Source organism: Telopea speciosissima, chromosome 10 (assembly GCF_018873765.1).
Source record: "Telopea speciosissima isolate NSW1024214 ecotype Mountain lineage chromosome 10, Tspe_v1, whole genome shotgun sequence".
Lineage (NCBI taxonomy): Eukaryota > Viridiplantae > Streptophyta > Magnoliopsida > Proteales > Proteaceae > Telopea > Telopea speciosissima.
In genome coordinates this window covers 46,123,364-46,147,530 of record NC_057925.1, presented here as the reverse complement: position 1 = coordinate 46,147,530, position 24,167 = coordinate 46,123,364, and the positions used below count along the sequence as shown (strand labels likewise).

The window sequence follows — 24,167 nt, the reverse complement described above, 5'->3', positions numbered from 1 at the left end:
AAAAGAAAGCCATAAAAACTTCCATCTCTTTTTTTTGTTTCCTTTTTTTATTTTGGCGGGGGGGGACTTAAAACTTGTGACATCTTTATTGACACTAACACTGATCTGCACCTCCTTAGCTGATAAATACAAAAAACACAAATGTAACTAAGAAGTTTACACAGTCAATGAATGTATAGCTAAGAAGGAAGTGCAGTAGTAGCTGTTTCTCAAGAAGAAACATTAAATAAAAATTGTTCCAGAATTTGTACCACCCAGCAATAAAGTAGCAATTGATTGAAAATGCCGATCTGATGCAAACCTTGCTGAAAATCTGGTGCATTCAATAAAGCACGAAAGGATTAACAATGGCCTGCACCAGAATCAGGAATTAAATGAAGTAACCCATCAGCGTACAACAAATGAACATGCTAGCAATTGGAGATATAGTACCTCCAGTGCCACTAAAAAAATACCTTACATAAAAATAGTAGTTATCCTCCATTCAATGGATTGCCACCAGGATAACTCCTCTATATAAAAATAGGCCAAATGTTCTCTGTGCTGGGGGCGCAGGCTGCGCCCAGACACATGGGGGTGGGCAAAATGACCACCCTGCCCCCCTGAATGGCAGGCCCATGTGTCTGGGTGCAGGCTGTGCTGCGGCACAGAGAACATCAGCCCCAAAAAATATTACCATAATATTATGATCTACTATGGGAAAAAAGGAAAGAAGAAGAAAAGCAGCAGGGTAACTTAAGCAATGCTACCCATCCTGTACTTGTGAACAACTCCAAGGAAAAGATAAACTGGCCTAAATTCATGAAAGATAATCTATCGACAATATCAATCAGATCATTCAACAGGAACCACTCTTGACCAAGGAGACTTGCTGGTAATTTATCCTACAGTATGCCTCATAATGTTTCCATACTTCCTCATGCTCTCAAATACCATTTACAATATAACATTTCACCTTATAATGCTCAGACCATTAATTAATATAATTTTCTCTAAGAAACAAGTCTTTTCAAGGAGCTTAGTTGGGTGATGCTATAGGTCATGATAGTTAAGTTAAAGGTTGATTTCACGTACCTTCCAAAAGAAAGAGTTATTGACACATATTCCAAGCGATATTTCAGTCAGCTGTATTTATTTGGGTTCTCTCTGCTTCGTATGAGAGGTACTCCATCTTCCCTCCAAGTAACTCGCTCTTCACAAAATGCCCCAGTTACTTCAACATACAATTGATGCTCCTAAAATAGAAATTTAAGTTGATCAAGGAAACAATGTCAAGTGGAGATAGTATCTCAGTTATGCACAAATAGAGGCTTCATAGTATATCAGTTATGCACATATAGAAGGCTTCATACTTCAACCATCAACTAGGTGGGCATCCAATCAAGGCAGCAAGTCCTTGGTTTGGTGCACATGTTCGCACCAGCTGGATGATGTTATCCACTTGGCACTTTTCTTCTTAATGGTTGATAATGACATGTGCATGTTGTTGTCCGTCAAGAACTATGTGATTTCTTAGATAATTAGGATCATTACACAAGCTAGAAAAAATAAAAGATTACCTCATGAAGGACCCTTTCAGCAAGCTTCTCTGCGGTGTCATTTGCCAAAACAGGTACTACCCTTTGGGCAAGGATACACCCCGTATCGTAATTTTCATCAACAAAGTGGATTGTGGGACCAGAATATCTAGCCAAACATATTGAAGGAGATAAGAGAATGTGAAGTACTACTCTTAGCCACTTATGGACTCAAAAAATAAATACAGACAGGATGATCTCAATTTCTGGAGTCAGATGATAAAAAAATTATGGTTCTAGTAAAATCACCAATAAAATCCAATGCCATGACTCAACTATTATATAGTGAAAATATTTTATCTTGGCAGTGGACTTAATTTGTATCATAACATCATGCAACTGTAGGTACTTTTTGTTCAGTGGTAGGGGGATTTGAAATTCACAAGTCTAATACTTATACTTCAAGGACTAGTAATGTGATTTATATTAACTCCTTCAACCTCTCCCATATGCCAGGTTGCAATTAGTAAACAAATAGTTCTCTTTACCCCCAATAAATTCCAAGAATCCTCTTGCTGGTTCAGAAAAGTTGGGTTAGGTTCTCTCAAAAAGTAAAGCTAAGAAACTCCAAGAAATGTGGCAGAGTGTCGAAAATTATTGTTTCATGTTCTCTTTAGTTGGTGTATATACTGGAGAACGAAATAGAAAATTAAAACCAATGCCCGAAACTAGAAATCACACTGGAATGACTAAGCAGAATAAGAAAGCCATGAACAAAGTACTACAATACATTGCCCTAATAGAAGAAAGCTAAGTTGAATGAGAAATAGAGTCCAATTTAATGCCAGATGCCTTAATAGTAAATGGGGACCCTTTGTAACATATTGCATATTAAAGTATGAGATGGAGTTGGCAACAAAAAAAAATATCATAAAATAATCCCATTGGTCTTTTTAATTCATTTTCACCTCTTTAAGTAATATATCTGATTTTCTTTAACACATATATACAGCACAAGTAGAAAACCACCTAGGAGCACCTAAAATCTTACTTGAGACTCGCCAGTAATCCATACATAACATCTACAACTCTTTCAAATTTCCTGATTGGATTAAATCTTGTAACTTGTCCAGCAAGAATTCTCTCAAATGAACTCCCTACACTTGAATTCTAAGGTGCTGGATAACCACTCAAACCAGTTACTAGCTTATTGAATCCCTCTCATTCTTAAAAGGCTTTATAGTAATCCAAATCCGAAGCTTATATCTGACATATTCGGTTACTTTGTGAAATTATTGTTTGTCCCACAGTTTATTCAAGAAAGTTGTCCAAAGGAAGCAGAATGATCTCTCAGTTAAGATAATTTAAGGGTCATTGATGTGAGCAAATTACTTTAGCATTTGGTCTCCATGCTCCACATTATTGAGCTGAAACAATTTACCTTTCCATTTTTTAAGGCAGATTATCATCATATTCTTCATTCCTGCAATTCCACTATTGATTTTAAACATTGTTACCACTGTCCAACCATGTAATTATTCAGAATGGCATCCTTGCCTCAACTAGCATATTCATATTAATCAGAGAACTAACTGTAAGTAAATACATAGAGTAGAAGCCTAAACATGCAAAACCAGTGCATTTCAATAACAGCAAGTTTCAAACAACCAAGAGCACATTCTGGTGAGAGATCAGAATAGACTTGCATAATTAACCAGTTAAATTGCGACTCAAGCAGGCAACATAAAACTAACCTACAACAGGTAGATTAAAAGAAATTAAATTGACTGGAGACCTGGGCTATCTGTTGGATGACTTGAAGTCCACTATTTTCATCGTATCTGGTTTGATGGTTCAGGAGTCCAACATTTTAAGTCCAATTAGGTATCTGGAATAAGGCTGATTTGACACAAGTCTAGCTTAGCCAGTTAATGTAACTTTTGAATCTGACCACACAGGGTAAATTGAGCGCTAACCTGCCCTCACTCTGCACAATGATGGATAGTTGTTCTAGCAACGCAACTAGAAGGTTGTGGTCTGTTTGACCCCCACAGGACAGGGGGGAAAATGTAGAGGGGAAACGGAAAAAGAGAAGTATTAGAGTCACTAAGAGTGCTCCACCTCACAAGTGTCCACCATCTGAGGTTCTTCTCCACTACAACATAAAATTAGAAGGGGTAATGGTTGCATGTGTTGAGCTGTCTAGGTGGCCACCATCTGGAAACAACCTCTCTGCAAAAGCAGGGTTAAAGCTGCGTACATTATGACCCTCCCCAGACCCCATAGTGGCGGGAGCCTTGTGCACTGGGTACCCCCTTTTTTTGTTGAGCCGTCTAAATTTCTGAAACATTTATTCAATGGATCAAATTACTTGCTAAATCATCTTTCTGAAACTAAAATGGAAACTTTAACAAACAGTATTGATATCTGCAGCAATAGATTGACATTCAATGGTTCTGAAAATACTTGGATGCTGCCAAAGGACAACCAAGGTTTACTTCTACAGAATAGGGAAGTATATTGAAAAAAAACAGCAAGAGAAAAGGAAAACAAACAAAGGCACATTGAATAGACAAAACTTATAAATTTGTACCTAGCTCCAGATGCAATGACAGCTTTATGCACCTTCATACCATAGTAGCCTTTGCCACCAAAAGCTGGAAGAAGAGAAGGATGGATGTTTAATATGGATCTTGGGTATGCCCGAACTAACTCATCTGGTATAAGTTTTAAGTATCCAGCTAGAAGAATAATGTCGACCTCAAATTTTCTGTTCAAAGATGAGAGAATTATTTAAAGAGTTCAACAGGATTCAAACAACTGACATAAATGCTTAATTGTATACATACACATATAAGTGTGAACATTAACAGCTAGAGTCTCTCCTAAGGAGGTAGGTCTCTTGATATTTCTCCTCTGAAGATATGGACAACATGGCTATCAATATTCGGCAAAGAACCAATAGCATATGGAGGAGAATCATGCAACCAAAGACGCAAATAGAACTAGATTACTTTATATATTTTTGTAAAAGTGTACTAGAACTAGACAGTACGGTGGTAACAATGTCAGCAGAATTTGTTGAGATTGGCAGGGCATCGAAAGGACCCCTGAAGCACTCAAACATTCTTTTGAGACCCTCTATTCAAAAGCTTGAAGAGAGGTTTCAAACTGAGAGGCTGCAGAATGACATGTAAAGCCCTTCATATAGTTCCAACTTCCAAGTTTATTTTTGAGATCACCTGTCTCTCATTAACATTTTCTCTTTTGTGGCATATTTTCCGATAATGGCCCATAATGAAAGAGATTAGGACTGTATTAGGTCAAGCAGGAGGCAGCACTTTCCTGACTGTGAAATTCAGAAGGTGCTGGACAAATCTTGTAGGCCCCCTGTTGTGGGATGTGCTCAGTGCTTTAAGAGTGTCTCAGTGCACGAGGCTCTCGCTACTGCAGGGTCTGGGAGGGGCACATGTATGCAGCCTTACCCCTTGCTTCGCAGGAGAGGCTGTTTCCAAGTTTCGAACCCGCAACCAACAGGTTTCAATAGTGCAATTTAACCATTGTGCTAAGGCTCACCCACAGTGGCAGTGCTTTAAGCTACCAGACAAAATAAGAGCAGACAACAAAGTGGCATCATCCAAATGCTTGTCAACTGACATGACCTGCCAAAGCAGCCAGCAAAGCGCTTTCCAAGGCATATCAACATATACTACGTAGTTGTGGTCATCTGACGAGAATTTATCCAGCTAGAATTAAATGAGCATTGAATCTTCCCTAGATGTGCACCACTTAAAAAGGAGCATTACCTCCACTACATGAAGATATACGGCAGTATATATATGAGGTACTCAGGAGAATAACTTCACCTCAGAGAAGTTATAAGATCAGTCAAAGATAGTCCCTCCGCTGCATCTTTTGTTTTGGGAAACAGAATAACAGGAATTCCACAATCTCTTGCAAATTCAGCACCCCCACAACCTGCAATGAAATAATCAAAGAACAAAAAAGAAAAGAAATAAACAAAACAAGGGACTCAATTCACATACAAACAATTTTTCTTTTCTGTTATCGTCTTTTAGTTGTGTATATAATTTCACAAGATAGGTTAGCATGAAAAGAAGGTACGGAACAGGGAAAGAAGAGTAGGGATTGCCCCAAAACTCTATGAAAGCAAGTACAGTGGTACAGTGGGAAAAATCGGAAAGGAAGCAATAAAAATATTTTACCTCTTAGTGAGACTATTCCCACTGACAGGAGGAGCAAACTTTAACCAAAATAAACCATTAGTTTGACAGGGACTACTTGCTTTGGTAGCAAATATTCAGATATCCAGGGAAGGAGTCTGCTCCAAACTATGATCTCTGAACATGGCAGACAGTGCAATGCACCTCCAAATCCAGGAACTGAAAGAAGATAAGTTTAAATGATCATTATGCTAGGTATGATTTTAAATATCTTCACAAGAGGTCATCCCAAGGTCCTTCTCGAAACTGAAAGGCATCCTCATATTGGGACTGTTTGATTCTTAGATAATGGAACAAAATTTTTTATTCTCCTTTTAATTTTTGTTGATGTTGAATATAACATATAAAGGGCGGTGGTTGGGCACACCGCTAGCTTTCCTGGAACTAGAGGCTCAACCAATGGGGGGGGGGGCGGGATGGGAAGGCCACGGGGGACTTTTCCATGGGGTTGAGGAGAGAGGCAGACACAGTACTGGGCAAAGGTGCCCAGCTTTTACCCAATATAAAATTATATTGTGCAGGTGAAAAGGAAGTAGATGGTAAGTCAAACTAAGAGGAATGCATATGATGCATGTAATTAAAAAAAAAAGTCAAAAGAAACCATCAAAAGGAAGCATAGGGAAGAAAGGAGAAATCCAAGTGATGCCATGTTGAGTTTGCTTCTAAGCAAGTGATGCATAACAGTGTCCAAATGAATGTTTGGCTATGTCCATGAAATTGTTTGACATAGCAAGTGTAAACAAGTGAGAAATCTACAACGAAGAAGTAAACCATAAACAGTAGGTCCCACCTTATAAGTAATCAAAACCAATAGGGATCCATAAATCCATTCACGGTGAGGGAACAAATTCATACAATATAGTGGAGTTCCAGAGGACCCAGGCTCAGGCATTACTTACTATAAGAACAAGTTACCATCTCATAACAAACCACAGTTTCTCATTCCGAACGGTGATCTCAAAACTCTATGAACATAACAACTAAAAGTGGTAAAGTAAACATAAAGTTAAGAAGGGAGAGGGCTCTCTGAACAAGCAGCATAGGGAGCGCATCAATGAGGAGTGGTGAAATGGTTTCATACATAGGGGTGCAGAGAGGTCATTTCATGTCAAGAAGAGAGATGGAGAGAGAAAGTACTGGTGTGAGACAAGCGGCTAGTGTATCCTCCGCCATTGGCTCAAAGAACCTCTTTCCATTTAAGAAATAACAACTAGAGTATTGGAGCAGACTATGATATAGAATGAGGACGCAAAATGATCACATATGCTAAACCAGAAAAAAAAAATGGATAACCTTACACCAAGAACTATTCTTTGCACTCTATATGGCGCCACAAAAGGGCGTACCCAGTGCACAAGGCTCCCGCCACTGCGGGGTCTAGGAAGGGTCATAATGTACACAGCCTTTATCCCTGCTTTGTAGAGAGGCTGTTTCAAGACTCGAACCCGTGACCACTTGGTCACAATGGAGCAACCTTACTGTTGCACCAAGGCCTGCCCTCTTCTTTATGGCACCACAACTTTCACTAAATCAATGATAAACATTCATATCTTTCCTCACCATTCAATCCAAATCACTATTGGCCAACTCAGGTCCATAAAAAACCTCAAAACTGTCTGAAAACCACTCATTCTCAGAAATGATTTAGATGGTCCGAGCACAACCCCCTCCCCCCACCCCAAACACACCAAAAAAATTAAAAAAAAGATGGCCTATGTTGCACGTTGCCTACCAATCTCACTCTACTTTCCTCATCATGATACCTACTACTGCTACTCCTGAGCTCCCTAAAATGATATCAATTTCTTCTTCCATCCTTCCAAGTTGTGCCCGTGCCACTCATCCATATTGACATCTTCATACGAGTAATTCTTATCTAACTTTTAAATTTTTATTGCACAAAATGCAACTTCATGAAGCGTTATTATCAAAATTTTAATAGAATATGTCAATTAAGCAACTTCCCCATAAGCACCTCTACAACAACAACCATAACCTTATCCCAACTAAATGGGGTCGGCTACATGGATCCGAAAGGGCCAAAAAAAATAAAATAAAATAAACTAAAATAAAATAAAATAAAAAAAGAAAAGAAAAAGAAAAAGAGAATGCGTTCAAATAATTCATGTCAACAAGTAAACAAAACGTACCAGGTTTATTTGTTACCAAAACAACGACGTCCCCATGAATAGATCCCTGGACAATGGCCTCGTGTATGGACCGAAAGTTGGATCCCCCACCAGAGACGAAAACTGCCAGCTTTTTCCGTCGAACGCCATTCATCGAAACCTTCTCACTTTCCGTAAGGTCCCCTACTACTTCAACTCTGTTTCTACACTCTAATCTCTTTCTATTTCCCACCTTTTGTGAAACTAGCGTTGAAGTGCAATGGGTTTTGAGAGAAATCCATTTCTGCGATTCAATGAACAAAGAAGAAGAAGAAGATAGTAATCTTACAGCAGTTGATTTTCCAGGTTTTTGAAGTAGTGACGTCGCTGAGTTCGGACAAAGCCCGTAAAGAAAGCTTTGGGCTTCCATTGAAAACAAAAGAATAGAAAAACCCAAAAAAAGATTGCAGAACAGGGGATACGATTATTCCATTGCGATGAGAGTTTCTAAGCTTTTTCCGAGGGGAAGTGGAGGAGCCGAGTAGGGATAACCATAACTAAAGAATCTGTGGCGTCGCTGAGTTCGGAGAAAGCCCAGAAAGAAAGCTTTGGTCTTCCATTGAAATCGACAAAATAATAAAAAACCCAAAAAGAGATTGCAGAATAGTGTATAAGATTATTCAATTGCTATGACAGTTTCTTTAAGCTTTTCATAGGTGAAGTGGAGGACCAAAAAAACAAAAAGGTGGAGGAGCCGAGGCGAGGACGGATGAATAAAACTAATAAAGAATCTCTGGAACCGGAAGCCACAAACACCAAACCCAGTAATACACTCGACTCGAAACTCATAATGATACCTTTCTAGACCATATCATTGCTTGTTCTATACTCAATGTGGACCGTTGATTGTGCTGACTTACGGTTTCCAAGTCTTCGTAGGGTCACAGAATTGACGGTTGAGACTCACATATATTTTGGGTTAGGGGATGAGAGAGAGATGCAGTCAAGCACTCAAGCTCAAGCAGCGATGGTTTTGAGTTTTTATTGTTTAACTTTTTGAAAGAAACCCAACAACGGCTAATTCCTGCAAGAGAGAGAGAGAGAGAGAGAGAGAGAGATTTTGACTTAAATTACCGAATTGAGAGGGGAAAATGGAGGGGGTAGGGGCGAGACTGGGAAGGTCGTCGACTCGATATGGACCAGCGACCGTGTTCAGCGGCCTTGTGAGGAAATGGAAGAAGAAGTGGGTCCACGTGTCGCCCTCTAACACTGCCAATCATCATTCTTCTCACTCTAACGGTACCAATGGTAATAACGGCTCTCATCTCCTCCTCTACAAGTGGACTCCCTTATCTCAGAGTAACAATAACAACGGCGACAAAAATACCCCCGAGGATGACAACGCTGTCGCACCAACGGAAGAGCCACCTAGGAAGAAGCTCCGATACGTTCTGGTATGCCTCTCTCGTTCTTTCATATTTCTGGTGATCTTTGATTTACTTTTCTCTCTTGGTTTCTGTTTTTCTGTTTGTTTGTGCTTTCATATATGATATTTATGAGTTATTAAAGGTTTTTTTGGCAAGGCACATAATTTGAGATTATGGGTTTTTGGTGAAATTTGCTTGGTTTGGATGATTTCCAAATTATTTTCTTTGGGATCTGAATTGGTGTTTGAACATTGATACTGTGGTAGTTAGGGTTTTTGTGCTTTGCTTAAGGCTCTTGGTGAATTATAGTTCTGAAGATGCCTGTATTGGTAAAATTTGTTGTGTGACCATTAATGTTTTTGAGAATGACCCCGAGTTTTAGGATCTTGGAGAAAGTTTGTCGAAACACCTTGCATATTTTGAATTTAGATCTCTCAGTATATGCTATAGATGCTATGTGGAGAGTTTTCCAAAGTTGACATTACCATGGACGGAAAAGGGAATCTTTCAATCTTTTGATAGATTAGGCTCTTGTAAGGCAGGAATCGGGCAATTATCAAAGATCACTAGTTAGTTGAGAGGTTGTCTCAATTACTTGGAATCAGCTACACTGATCCTGCTATGTTTTTCGGCTCCATTGACAACATTACAGTTGTTTATTCCTAAGTACTCATGTCCATCTTCACCACTTCAATCCAGGTTTTCTGCCTTATCCTTGTTCATTTGCCACCTCTAAGTTGCATAGTATCACTTTGCTTGTGCATTCCAAGGCTTTTATTGCACATTACAAGACCACTATCAAACAATTTCTGCTCATACTCTAAATTATCAGTGCAAATCTCAAGTTTCCTCGAATGTATTTCACTTATAATTTTACCCTTCTTTGCCTTGCCACCGTCTAACTCAACTTCCTCATTTGACTTATGCCCAGTTTAAGTTTTTTCTTTGTTGTCCGGAATCCAGTTCCATGCAGCATTGCTGGTCTTATAGCCATCTTATACAAGTTAGCCTTCGATTTCGACATTATTTATATCATTCAACACTCTTGAAGTTTCTCTCCACTTCATCCATCCCATTGTAATTCTTTCTCCCTCTCATTATGATTAAACCAAGATAATAAAAATGGCCATTTACAGGATCTTGCTCATCAATCATAATCTTCATTCCTACTCCTATTTTTACTAAAATTTCACCCCAGAAGTTCTGTTTAAATTTGGATTATCTCAGAAGTTTAGATTTTGAAGCATCCATCCTCAATTCTACACTTTGTCAACCAAAACTATGTTGTTAGCAAAAAACAGAGAATACAAGATTGCATCCCTCTGGATGTCTGTTCAGATCAGTCATAATAAACACGAATAGTTATTAGGTTTAAGCATTGTTACTTAATTTTCTGGTTTATTTGGTTCCAATTAAGTTCATAGTATGTGATACTCCAAGTCTGGACATATTTAATATATATAATTTTATTGTTATGGTATGTGCATATTGCTTGCAAATGCTCACAACATAAACTTTGGACATGGTTCCATGCCCTTTTAAATTTACAGATTTTAGATTTTGTTATACAGATACATTTGTTTTCCTTAGTTTATCTCTGTTGAAATAGGCTACTTACCCGATTGGGGTAATTAGTCCTAGTCATATTATGTTTGTCTTTCTTTTATTTTTCTCTTTTTTATTGTTTTTTGCTCAGCCGAGTTCTATTTTGGTATTCCTAGTTGTATTAGGAATTCCTAATAGGATTAGGACTGAGGTAGCATTCCTATTCTTACTTTGATTAATTGTAATTCAATTTATTATAAATAAAGGGCTTGGGTGATCGATTTTGATCACTCAAGCATTCATGTTCAAGGCTGTTTACATGGTATCAGAGCCACCTCTGATCTGAAGAGCAGCCTCCCCCTCGATTTTTTCTGGTTTTCTTCTCCAACTCTCTCAGCTACTGGTTTCCTTCCTCTCCAACTCTCTCGGACTCTCTATTTCATTCAGGGCAGCATCTTTGAGGTGATCCAATGAAGAATTAGCTGCTGCCCTCAATGACACCTCACTGAAGATTATACAAACACTGGTGTGATCTGAATCTGCCGCAGGTTTCCTCCAAACCTTGGAGATCGAGCTGTTGCCTTATTCAAGCTGGATTTCTGTTTTCTATTTGGAGATTGATCCTTGTACTTGCTGATCTACACCTTACTTATTTCAGATTGCAGATTTGAATCCAATCCACATCGGATTCAAACCTGCAATTACTTTGCATTCAGATATTCCTAAATTTTTTTAAATTTAGGGCTTTTTATTGGCTCATCCGAAGGGGCCAATTTTTGGAGGGTACCTTCTCCACTACAAGGGAGATACTCGATCCCTGTTTCATCCTGTTCTGACGGCTGAAACTCATACAGTTTCAAAACCCAGGGTTCTACTCGATTCTGTAACCAGCCCTATTAGGGTTTCTTATTCCATCATCAGAAGTTTCTGATTTTTTGAAGGCTTATTCCCCACCACCTGCAGGGAATTCGATCCCAGTTTGAGCCATTTCTGACGGCTAAATTTGTGGGAATTTACAAACCCGTACATGATGTCCGGCATCACTTCACGACTACGATGGGTCTTCTCGACGCAGTATCTTCCTTTTGCTTCTCCCACCAAACTAGATGGGACAAATTATTTAATGTGGTCCAGATCCACTTACCTTACAGTTGCTGGCCGTGGCTACACAGGACACCTTACAAGCACTACTCCTATCCCTACTGAAGAAGGAGCTGCCAAGACTAAATGGTTATCTACTGACTCCATGGTCATGTCATATCTTATTCATTCTATGCATCCTTCAATTGCACCGGGCTACCTTCTCCTAGACACTGTTGCCTAGATATGGAAGGCTGCCAGAGACACCTATTCACAGGTAGGGAATGATGCTCAGGTCTATGAATTAAGGAAGAAAATCCATGACACCAAGCAGAATGATTTATCCATCCCTCAATACTATTCTGAACCCCGCAAGTGTTGGCAAGAACTTGATCATTACTCTGATTATCAGCCCACTAATGCCACTGACAATGCTGCCTACAGAAAGCATGTTGACAAAATTAGGGTTTATGACTTTTTGGCTGGCTTTAATGTGGAATACGACCCAATTAGGGTTCAGATTCTAGGCAAAGATCCTTTCCCTACATTGGAACAGTCCTATGCCTTGGTTAATAGTGAAGATCGCTGAAGAACTGCTATGCTTAATATACTACACTTCCGGATCGATCAGCCTTGCATACTGGGGCTGGTTCTACCCCTTTGGTTGTTGATACTCCAAAATCTATGAAGACAGCAGTTAAATGTGAGCATTGTGGCAAGTTGTGGCACACCAAGGCTAATTAGGGTTAAAGTTAGGTTTAGGTTAGGGTTGTCTTATATGGTAATGATAGGCAGGTGTAGGGAAGTCTAATGGTATAGGTTTTATGATGTTTGAGTGAATGGAAGTAGGTTAGATGAGTTGGGCAGCAAGATATGGTTATTGGAGACAATTCCTAATGGAGGTAGGAGTAGGGGATTCTACGGTTTAGAGACATGATTAGGTTACTAATTTCAGAATTAATATGTCATGAAATCAACTACTTATTCTGAGCATGAAACCAGAATCGAGTATGGTTTAAGGTCTGAAACTGTGCTTTAATGGAGGTAGGGCCAGAATGGGAAATATGAGAATATATTCAAATCAGACCACAGGAATTAGGTCAAATTTGAATCACTTCCCAAATTAGGGTTAATAGAGGTATGGTGAAAATCTGAGTTCAATCGGATGGCTGGTTTGGTAGATCTAAAAAATCACCTTGTATGTGACCTTCTAGAAGGAAGAAGAATAGTTGCAGAATTTCTTACTTGTTGCAGGTCTTCAATGGCAACAGCTTTGAAGAAACTTGATTGAAGAAGAAGGACCTCCCGATCTACAAGATGCAAGGAGTCGCCGGAGTTCACCAGCCCTAACCCTTGATATGACTCACAAGGGGTCTTGATATGACACACAAGACGTCTCTGAAGAGAGAAGCAGCAGCAATGGCAACAAGCATAAAGCTAATTTTTATTAATCAAATTCGTGTACAATACATGGCCCCCTTAGAACCTTATATAAAAGACTCAAAATTAGAGTTAGACACTAAAAAGGAATGGCCTAACTTTATCCTTAACCTATTAGCTACTTAACTGACTAGGAAACTCAAATAGACTCAAAATAGAGTCCTAATAACTTAAAACAACTTAAACTACTTAAAATAAAGAAGATTCCCTAGTAGCCAATAGGATATAAGAACCTCTTAGCCAATAGGATCACTTCACTTAAATTAGACCAATTGAACCAATTGGATGCAACCAATTTAAAACAGTTCAATTAAAAACACAAAATAAAAACTAAGTATTGGGCTAATCCCGCATGCAACCTATGTACCCCTAGTTTAGGCTCATTAAAGTGGCCTATTACATAGAAAACCCTTGGGAACAAAGGCCCAACATGTATATAACCAAACCCTAGATTTATTCCTAATAAAAGAAGCCCATTTGGGTAACGAATCTGCATCAATGGGAGCCCTACTTCACCACCACCTTCGGCTTCTCCCACACATCAAAGCGCGTTAGTTTCTTCTGAACTTCAACAATGGCATAACAGACTAGGTCACCCCCCTTTAGGAACATTATCTCTTTTATTTCCAGCATTAGCTAAAGAATGTCATAAAGACAATTTTTTTTGTGAAGCCTGTGTTTTGGCTAAACAACATCGTTCTACTTATCCCATTTCTAATAAAAGAAGTTCTTCTCCTTTTAATATTATCCACTCTGATGTCTGGGGGCTAGCCGAAAACCATCTCTCAAAGGCCATCATTGGTTTGTCTCTTTCATTGATTGTTATTCTAGGAGCACATGGGTCTATTTAATGCACAACAAAAGTAAAGTTTTTTCTTATTTCCAAAATTTTCATAAGATGATTCAAACCCAATACACTGCCACTCTCAAGATATTGCGGAGTGACAATGGTAAAGAATACATGGATGGTCAGTTCCAGCAATACCTTGTTGCCCGTGGTATACTCCATCAACCAATTGTGTCGATACCCCAGCTCAAAATGGTGTGGCTGAAAGAAAAAACCGCCACCTCCTTGAGGTGACTTGGGCTCTTATGTTTGCCCGTTCTGTCCCTTCCCAATATTGGGGAGATGCTATCCTGACTGCTACCTATCTTATCAATAGGCTCCCGACCCGAGTCCTTGACTCTGCTACCCTTGCTTCTTTACTACAGGGTTCTTCCTCCTTTGTCATCCCACCTAAAGTTTTTGGCTGTCTGTTATGTTCGTGATACCCGATCTCCGGGCAAGCTCGAACCTCGTGGGACCCGTTGTATTTTTTTAGGATACTCTCCCTCCCAAAAGGGATATAAGTGTTACCATCCTCCTACACGTCGTACCTTTACCAGTATGGATGTTATCTTTCATGAATCTCTCTCCTATTATCAATCCACACCTCTTTAGGGGGAGACTTTCAGTGAAGATGTGATGGTTGACCTTCCCGTACAGACCCCGACTCAGGTCCAACCACCTGTTTCTCCCACCCCTCAACCGACTGTTGCTTCCTCCCCTCTTCCCTCTGATGGTTCCCCACAGGATTTTCCCCAGGGGGAGAACTTAGAAGATGCTGAAAATCCTATTGGTGACAATTCCCTTAAGGGGGAGATGACTCCAGTCCAACAAACCATTAGAGAATTTCAGAAGAAAATTAACGACTCTAATCTTAAAACCTATCACAGGGGACATTCCAAATACAAACAACTCCCATCCACTGTAACACCAGCACCACTACAGTTGTCGGCCCTGGAACCAGATCAATCTCCAGGTAACATATCTTCTCCTTCGTCTCCTGATTTACCTATTGCTCATTGTAAAGGTATTCGGGCTTGTACCTAGCACCCCATTTCTCATGTAGTCTCTTATGACTCCCTTTCCCCATCATTTCGTACATTTGTCTCCTCTCTTTCTTCTGTTCGTATTCCCCAAAATTGGCAGGAAGCTTTTACAGATGGAAAGTGGAAAGCAGCAATGATGGAAGAAATGTAAGCCTTAAAAAAGAATGATACATGGGAACTTGTGATAATTCCTCCAGGAAAGAAACTAGTTGGATGTAAGTGGGTGTTTGTGGTGAAACAGAAGGCAGATGGCACTGTGGATCGATACAAAACACGTCTGGTTGCAAAGGGATTTACTCAGACTTATGGGATCAATTATCAGGAGACTTTTGCACCAGTTGCGAAATTAAACACCGCCAGAGTGCTACTTTCTTGTGCAGTGAATCTTGGCTGGGAGTTACAATAATTAGATGTGAAGAATGCTTTCCTCCATAGAGAACTTGACGAGGAAGTGTATATGGACATTCCACCTAGTTTCTCTTGTGATAAGACCAGCGGGAAAGTTTGTAAATTGATGCGTGCTTTATATGGGCTGAAACAGTCCCCCCGTGCTTGGTTTGGACGATTTCACAAGGCAATGGTCTCTGCAGGTTATAAGCAGAGTAATGCTGATCATACCTTGTTTATCAAGAAAAATGGTGAAAAGGTAACTCTCCTAATAGTTTGTGGATGATATTGTGGTGACTGGGAATGACAATCATGAAATCACCCAGTTGAAGATTTACCTTGGGTGAGAATTTGAAGTAAAGGATCTGAGAAAACTAAAGTACTTTCTAGGGATAGAAGTTGCTCGGTCTTCTGAGGGCATCTTTCTTTCTCAAAGAAAGTACATCCTAGATTTATTGACCGAGACTGGGATGCTAGGGTGTCATCCTTCTGATACACCTGTGGATGCTACTACCAGACTTAAAGAAAACGAGGAAACTCCTATCGACAAAGGTCGTTATCAAAGATTGGTTGGTAAGCTCATTTATCTGTCTCATACAAGACCTGACATAGCAGTATCTGTGAGTATTGTTAGTCAGTTCATGCATGATCCGCATTCCTCTCACATGGATGCTGTTATCCGGATCCTTCTGTATTTAAAATCAGCACCGGGTAAAGGTATTCTTTTGTCTCCAAATGGTCATCTTCGTGTCGAAGCATATACTGATGCAGATTGGGCTGGTTCCTCTGACAGAAAGTCCATTTCTGGCTATTGCTCATTTGTTGGTGGCAATCTTGTTACGTGGCGTAGTAAAAAACAGAATGTCGTGGCAAGGTCTAGTGCTAAAGCAGAGTTTCGTGCTATGGCACAAGGTATTTGTGAGATGTTAAGGCTCAAAGGTTTATTGCAAGATATTTGTACTTGTTAAGAGGATCAGAAGTAGAACTCGATGCTTGGATGATCAATTCATCCCAAGCACATATGTATTTATAACTATAATGAAAGAATGAATGTAATTACATGAGCAATGTGGGACTAAACCACACGCAAAAAACTAACAAAATAATAAAGGGAAAAAGTCCAGAATACCCCCACTTCTCACTACTTTCTCCTAATAGTTTTTGAAATTGTGATTCTGTATATTCTGTTCCATTATCACTTCTCACTACTTTGAGAGTAGCTTGGAACTGAGTTTGGACCATTTTATGAAAGTGCTGAAAACATGAAAAAACTTGATTTTTTGTGTGCAAAGGATACACCCAGGTGTTCCTAAAATGACAATCAATGAAAGAGACAAACCAACGATGACCAGAAATAGATGGTTTACGACTAGGGCCCCAAACATCAGAATGCACCAATTGAAAACAAGAAGAACTCCTTTTATTTGAAATTGGATAAGTTGAACGTGTCTGTTTGGCCAGAACACAAACCTCACAAAAAAAGTCATCCTTAGTACGAAGGGTGACCAAACTAGGAAATAAATGAGCTAAAATTCCTAAAGGAGGGTGACCTAACCTAGAGTGCCACTGGTATAGTTTAGAAGAGACCATGGAGTTTTGGTGTAGCGGAGAAGGTAATGGTGGTCGAGAGAAGCGACCATCATCAAGCAGGTACAGCCCACCATGCACTTTACCCAATCCAATCGTCTTCCCAGAGTCCAGATCCTGAAATACACAATGAGAAGGAAAGAAAGTAACTTTGCAGTTAAGATCACGGGTAATACAACTAATGGAAAGAAGGTTAGTAGTAAAGTTAGGAATGTGCAAAACAGAGGATAAGGGAAGAGAGGAAGTGCAGTTGATGAGTCCTTTTCAGATATGGAAGAAAGGGAACCATCAACCACTTTAACCTTGTCTTTCCCAGAAGTGGGAGAATATCTGTGAAACAGGCTAGAGGAACCGGTCATATGATCTGTAGCTCCAGAATCTATGATCCAAGGATGTGAAGCTACAGAAGCACAATGACCTCCAAATGGAATACCTGACCGGGCAAAGTGTGAACCTGAAGGAGCAGAAGAATTGGCAGTAGCTGATGTAGTAGAGGCAGCAGCAGCGGAAGACCTCAGCATACGTAGGAGTGCCTGTAGATCATCCTGGGATAGACCAGTGTCAGTAGCAGGGGCTGCAGTAACAGTCTCAGTCTGATGGGCCTTGGTCTTTGTCTTTGTCTTGGTCTTGGCAGCCCTCTTTGCTTCAAAGTCAGCCGGTTTCCCATGAAGTTTCCAGCACTTCTCCTTGGTGTGGTAAGGTTTGTGACAGTACTCACAAACAACAGACCTTGTAGTAGAATCACCAAGAGAAGCAGCCACTAGGAGCAGGAGTGGTAGGGGCAGCAGCTTGAAGAGCTGACCTGTCAGTAATAGGAGGGTGCAACATGGCAGCCCTACGGTTTTCTTCAGAGGAGACCAGGGCATAGGACTGTTCAAGTGTGGGAAAAGGCTTGTGACCCAACACTTGAACCCGAATCTGATCATACTCCACATTTAATCCTGCCAAAAAATCATAAACTCTGATCTTGTCCACATGTTGCTTATAAGAAGTAATATCGGCAGCTGTACTTGGGTAAAAGTCAGAAAAATGGTCCAGCCAAAGGCTGCGCAAGGTAGCATAGTATTTGGAGACTGTCAACTCTCCTAGAGTATTGTGAAGGACCTTCTTCCTGATTTCATATACCTGGGCATCATTGCCAAGCTGTCCATAAGTCTCCTTGCAAGTAGCCCAAATTTCCGAGGCTATGTCAAGGAGAAGAAAATTGTGCTGCAAATCTGTAGTCATAGAACCGATCCGGTAGGACATAAGAACTCCATTGTTGGCAAGCCACTTGTCTTGAGCAGCTCCAACCTCAGTAGGCATAGCAGTGGTTCCACTAATATGACTAGTAAGGCCACAGCCAGCAATGGCAAAGGAGGCAGACCTAGACCAAAGCAAGTAATTTGTGCCATCCAACTTGATTGGATTTGGGGAAAAAATATGATAATCTGGTTTGCTGTTTCCATCACCAACAAAAGTAGCAGTCGAATCCACAGAGTCACCCATGAAGACAGTGAAGAATCCCAAATCACAGAAGGGGGCTATTGTGAAGAGAAACCCAAGAAAACCTCCAAGTTAAGGGCTGCAACAAGGATGAAAGCCCTCTAATAATGAAGGAATAAATGTCTCCAAAAATCAGCAACACCAGACAGAGAGAACCTTGAGCTCGATTTTTTCAGGGTTTTGAAAAAAACCCTGAAAGTGCTGAAATCGATAAGATGAATTGAGGCCTGAAAAGTGACTGGATAAGGCTGAAATTGCAGTCGAATTAGTCTTGAACAAGGGAGAATCACTCCTCAAAAAATCAGAATCAACTGATAGATGGAACCCCAAGGTCGACTATTGTCAGGGTTTTGAAAAACCCTGAAAGTGTGAAGAGATGTCGATCTTGAGAGGCTGTAACTTGATATAACTTGATGCAGGTGCTGGAATACTAATCTGCTGCAGGTCTGGAGCTCCAATATGGTGAACAAATCCCTTGTAGTATAGAGTGGATCTGTCCAACGAAGGCTGAAGTCTTCAATATTCGCAGCAAAGAGGCCAAGCACCCTATCGATCAAATCTTCATATCATGGGATGAGGTAATAAAGGAGGGCAGCATTGGATCAATAGATCACCTCATCAGTGCTGCCCTATGGGACAGAGAAGAACAAAACAAAACAAAGGGAAGAAGAGAAGAGAAGAGAAGAGAAGAGAAGGGGAGAGAGATCGAGAATTAGAGAGGGAAGGGGATCGTGGATGGCAATGCGAGTCCTAATTCATAACCAGCTCTGATACCATGTTAAGAGGATCAGAATTAGAACTCGATGCTTGGATGATCAATTCATCCCAAACACATATGTATTTATAACGATAATGAAAGAATGAACGTAATTACATGAGCAATGTGGGACTAAACCACACGCAAGAAACTAACAAAATAATAAAGGGAAAAAGTCCAGAATACCCGGTATTCTGGCCCATTATATCTAACAGTACTCTTGTTCCTCTTCCCATGATGTTGTATTGTGACAACAAGGCTGCTATTAGCATTGCTCACAACCCTGTTCAGCATGATCGTACCAAGCATGTGGAGGTTGACAGACATTTTATTAAAGAAAAGTTAGAAGGAGGGCTGGTTATCAGAGCGCGATGCTCTACATTAAGCTAACTCGTGATCCAACCGATCCGATGTACTCCATGATACGGTCAAATAAAAGCTTGTAAGAACACATTAGTAGTGATAGGACAAGTAAAGAAGCGATGCAATAAAGTTAAGTACTACGTACTAATAGCAAGATAATGTTATGTCTGGGATGGTACCCAGACTCACAGTCAAGAATCAAAAATAGAGAAAAGAAGAGATTACTTTAGAAACTAAGAAACTTTAAATTGTTTTTTTGAAGGGTCTAAGGCCAAAGACAACAAAAAGGAGTGGATCTGGAACTGCTATCTGCGTCACTGTGGCGCTGGTGGTGGTGGCGTATCGGGAGAACCGGTACGTCTCGTACGACGCTCCATATGGACCACTCTGTCGTGCATGTCGCGATACATCTCATGCATGTCGTGGTACATCCCATGCATGTCACGGTATATAGTCCCGAGCTTTGATACCAAGTTGTCACACCCTGATTCCCAAACCACTGGAATCTGTGATCGGAGCGTACAACTACGCTCCCGTACCTCCGTCAGGATCACAGATGCAGTAGTTAAGCTAACTCATCCAAACCACACATGATAATTCAAAGATAAAGATGAGATATATATATATATATAAACTGGTATCAGAGCCATTGCCTGAAAGAATAGGCTCGTGATATTGTGCTCTTACCCTCTCTCTTTGTGCTACACCTACTGGGTGGGACGAGTCTGATAGTATCTCGCACTGAACCGTTTCTAGGGCCGACGGAGTGTAAGTCCCGGTGTTTATGGTATTACACGAGATAGTGCCTTTTCCCATCTTAGAACGGCAATATGCACTTTTAAAGGGGGGATAGTACCCATATCATAGACCAATTAAGTCGGACAATGTCTTCCAGTACTTTGGAAGATTGGGGTTCAAACTGTAGCATCATAAGTAATGACGAACAAAAGAGAGAAGGGAGTCTCAGAAAGTGAACCATTCCCAAAGTTCCGACAAAAGATGTTTACAAACAAGACCTCTACAGCTTCGCTGAAACAATCAATACCGTTGAACAAACTGTAGACTTCAGCCCACATATGCAGGAAATCTGCCTGCTAAATCCCAAAAGCCTTGAGCAACTCAAACAAAAATATAACTATATTCATATAGGACTTATTCAAGTTGCCATAAAACCCTCCATAGAGAAAGGTTAAATACTTCCATACTCTTAGCCTTAAGAGACACTAGATTCCTCAAATTTGATGATTCCCTCATAGGAGTCATCGAAACAAGTATGTGTTATGGACCAGTCCATTTTAACTGTTACCTTGACATAAGTCTACCCCTAAAAGATGAAAACATCCTAGATGCCCTCAAGATCAATCTCAAATCCCATGGCTACAATATGAAGCCAGGATCAATACCCATAGCTGTTGTCCATAGAATCCAGTACAAAGCTATGAAAAAGATTTCTTGTCCAAGAGCCTTGAGGAAATCTGAAAAGGGCCAAACCAGGTTCATAGAAACAGACTTCGCTCACGCCAGGACTATTCTTCCTAGAATTTCGAAATGGGATGAAATCTCATTCCCAGAAGAATGGAAACTACAATGCCAAATTCCTATCCCACAAATGGATAATAGAGAAGTGAATACATCACCCAGACTATTGATGGAGAAGTTTCAATCAAGTTCAACAGAACGCAAGGCACCCAAAAGGGAAAAGAACCTGTAGGATCCTTGTTAAAGAAATCTAAAGAACAACCTGCCAGAACTTCATTCTCCGGTACACCCTCAAACTATAGTTACCACACGGCCTACCAATCAGAAAATAGTAGCCTTACCAACCTTAGGCAACATAGAAATGTTTTACATGGAATGTATCAAGATTACAAAGCTGAAACACAAGGATCTGACTCAACTCCAACACCCCCTAGGTCACCATCTTATTCTCAGATGGAAGCTCCTACACAAGATGGCCAAATAAGAGTCATTCTTTGCGAAGAAGACTTCCAAATAAACAAACCCTTGTTGAGAGAAGACTTCAACTCTCCAAAAAACAAAGATAGACGAGATTGATTCTTTGAAGCCACTACAGAAGACCAACGGAGCAAAATTAGAGAACACTGGTATAATGTAATAACCAGCGAAAAAGTCAACATAGTATTCTTTACTTATTTAGAGATGTATGCCAAACATCATGAAATAGACTACCCCTTCATTAGTCTAAATACAAATCAGAAATCCACTACCTCTTGGAAAACTGACTCCAATGATATCATTGAGTCTATCCACCCTCCACTTGCCAATCTCAAACTAACCATTAATGGAGCAGAAATCCCCGCTACCCCATTTAGAGCAACAAGCGGAGCCACTGAAGGTGAAAAGAAACTCATTGGCCTAACAAACTATACAAACCAACATCTATTAACAATAGGAAACCAATTATCTAGGATTGAAACCCTAGTACAACCAAAACTAGATTCCCATGTTCAAGATACTAGAACCACCAAGGATGTCCCTAGTGCTTCAAAAATAAAACCCATGTTTACTCCTCATAACATGAATAAAAGAAACATGAAAGCTCTAAACAAAGTTGATGCCTTAAGAGAAATCGAACAACGATTAAGCTCCCTAGTCATCCCAGAAACACCCCAAAAGGAATCCCAAAGCCAATCCCAACTCTCAGAGATTGGAAGAACAATAAGAGTCATAAATCTCCAAGAAACCAACAATAGACCAAACACTATAAATGTAATAGAAGAAAACTTTCAAAGGTCCTACCCAAAACCAACCTTCCCTGATTTACAAATGGAAAATCGAGGAATTTATTCCCAAGCTTCTTACCAAAGTGGAGTCATCTATGAATGGAACATAGATGGAATGTCTGAATACCACATAATAAACAAGTTACAAGAAATGACTATGGTAGCCAATGCCTACCGAATTAAAGAAACCTCTGACCAAGCTGTGGTTGATCTCCTGATTTCAGGATTTACTGGCCAATTAAAAGGATGGTGGGACTATGTCCTGACCACTGGTCAAAAGACCGAGGTCTTAACCGCGATCGAAACCACTGAAGATGGAACAATAATCTTAGAAAACGGCAGTGTTGTTGAAGATGCAGTCAGTACCCTCATCTTTAGTATTACTAAATATTTCTTAAGGTCTCCCTCCAGGCTAAAGGATAGATCTTCGGAACAATTAACAAACCTCAGGTGTAGAAAATTACATGACTTCAAATGGTATAAGGATATATTCATGACCAAAGTTCTAACTAGGGAAGACGCCAATTCTCCCTTTTAGAAAGAAAAGTTTATCACTGGATTACCAAACATTTTCTTAGAAAAGATAAAACAAAGATTAAGGAAAGAAAACAATGGTGAAATTCCCTATGAGAATCTTACCTATGGAGACCTAATCAATACCATTCATGAAGAAGGCATAGCCTTATGTACTGACCTAAGGTTAGCAAAACAAATGAAAAAAGAGAACAAATCCTACAAAGAATTAGGAGGATTTTGTGAACAATACGGATTCCCAATTCCAAAACCCCCATCAAACAAAAAACATAAAAAACATTTCAAGTCTAAAAACAAGAGACCCTTTAAAGAAACAAGCCCAGAAAAATACTATACAAAACCTAGGTATTCCAAAAAGAAAAGGTTCCATCCCAAGAAAACCCAAGAAAACACAAAACAAGAAAGACCCACAAACTCTGATAAAAGGGGATGCTACAATTGTGGAAAATTAGGCCACATCGCAAAATATTGCAAAGTTGCTAAGAAGGTAAGCCTTCTAAGCTTAGACCATGAAACTCAAGAACAAATCTTTAAGATATTTGTTGAGTCTGACTCAGACATAGAAGATTCTGGTGAAACTTATTATGAGGTAAACCAAATCAATCATGAAAGTGAGTCCAGTAATGAAACTGACTCTGAACCTGATGCCGTGGCATGTAACTGTATTACCTCTGCTATAAAAACTTATTCTTCCTCTGGGGATAGTCCAGCAACCAAAAGCATCATTATGATGAGACAATCCTTTTTTGATGCAATAGAACAAATAGCAGATATCCAAGTTAGGATACAATGCTTAGAAGAAGCTAAACAAGCCTTAGAGGAAAACAAAGAACGACAAAAGCCTTATGATATTAACCAAGTCTTCAAGAGATTTGAGAACAAAAAATCTACGGAAAAATTTGAAAAAACCAGGATCACAAATCTAGAAGTAACAACACAAGAACTAAAAAGAGAAACAAAAGAAGTCAAAGAAGAATTGATAAGGCTCAAAGGAAAGTCCAAACAAACTGAAAACCCAGAAACAGGAACCGAACAAACAAATCAGAATTTTGTAGTAAGCATTTCCCCCCCAAAAAT

The 24,167-nt window shown here is 39.8% G+C and overlaps 2 protein-coding genes across 4 annotated transcripts in view; one reads left to right on the top strand and one right to left on the bottom strand.

The window, feature by feature from the left end:
• Positions 1 to 88: 88 nt before the first annotated feature.
• Positions 89 to 8,544, bottom strand: LOC122642955 (phosphoribosylglycinamide formyltransferase, chloroplastic-like). 2 transcript variants are annotated; one of them, XM_043836573.1, is made up of 6 exons: positions 7,912 to 8,544; positions 5,384 to 5,495; positions 4,111 to 4,287; positions 1,560 to 1,686; positions 1,075 to 1,235; positions 89 to 352 (listed from the first exon to the last, which is right to left on the bottom strand). In XM_043836573.1, the coding sequence occupies exons 1-5, from the start codon at positions 8,297 to 8,299 to the stop codon at positions 1,122 to 1,124; spliced, it is 918 nt and encodes a 305-aa protein (XP_043692508.1). In that variant the 5' UTR covers positions 8,300 to 8,544; the 3' UTR covers positions 89 to 352; positions 1,075 to 1,121. The 2 variants fall into 2 exon arrangements, with proteins under 2 accessions (XP_043692508.1, XP_043692510.1); XM_043836575.1 differs by having other exon boundaries at positions 1,079 to 1,235.
• A 439-nt stretch (positions 8,545 to 8,983) lies between these two features.
• LOC122642956 overlaps positions 8,984 to 24,167 on the top strand; it is a 68,279-nt gene continuing 53,095 nt past the window's right edge. The window contains exon 1 of one of the 2 annotated variants that reach the window (XM_043836576.1): positions 8,984 to 9,317. In XM_043836576.1, coding sequence (XP_043692511.1) covers positions 9,021 to 9,317 — 297 coding nt within the window. In that variant the 5' untranslated portion in view covers positions 8,984 to 9,020. Of the gene's footprint in view, positions 9,324 to 24,167 lie in introns of both variants that reach the window. The other variant, XM_043836577.1, reaches the window with a different exon arrangement.

Coding starts and splice junctions, on each gene's coding strand:
- LOC122642955 (XM_043836573.1), bottom strand. CDS start 8,299: ATGGAAGCCCAAAGCTTTCTTTACGGGCTTTGTCCGAACTCAGCGACG. Junction 4,288..5,383: donor GATCTTATAACTTCTCTGAG/GTGAAGTTATTC, acceptor ATCTTTGAACAG/AAAATTTGAGGTCGACATTA. Junction 1,687..4,110: donor GTCATTGCATCTGGAGCTAG/GTACAAATTTAT, acceptor ATGTTTGGCTAG/ATATTCTGGTCCCACAATCC.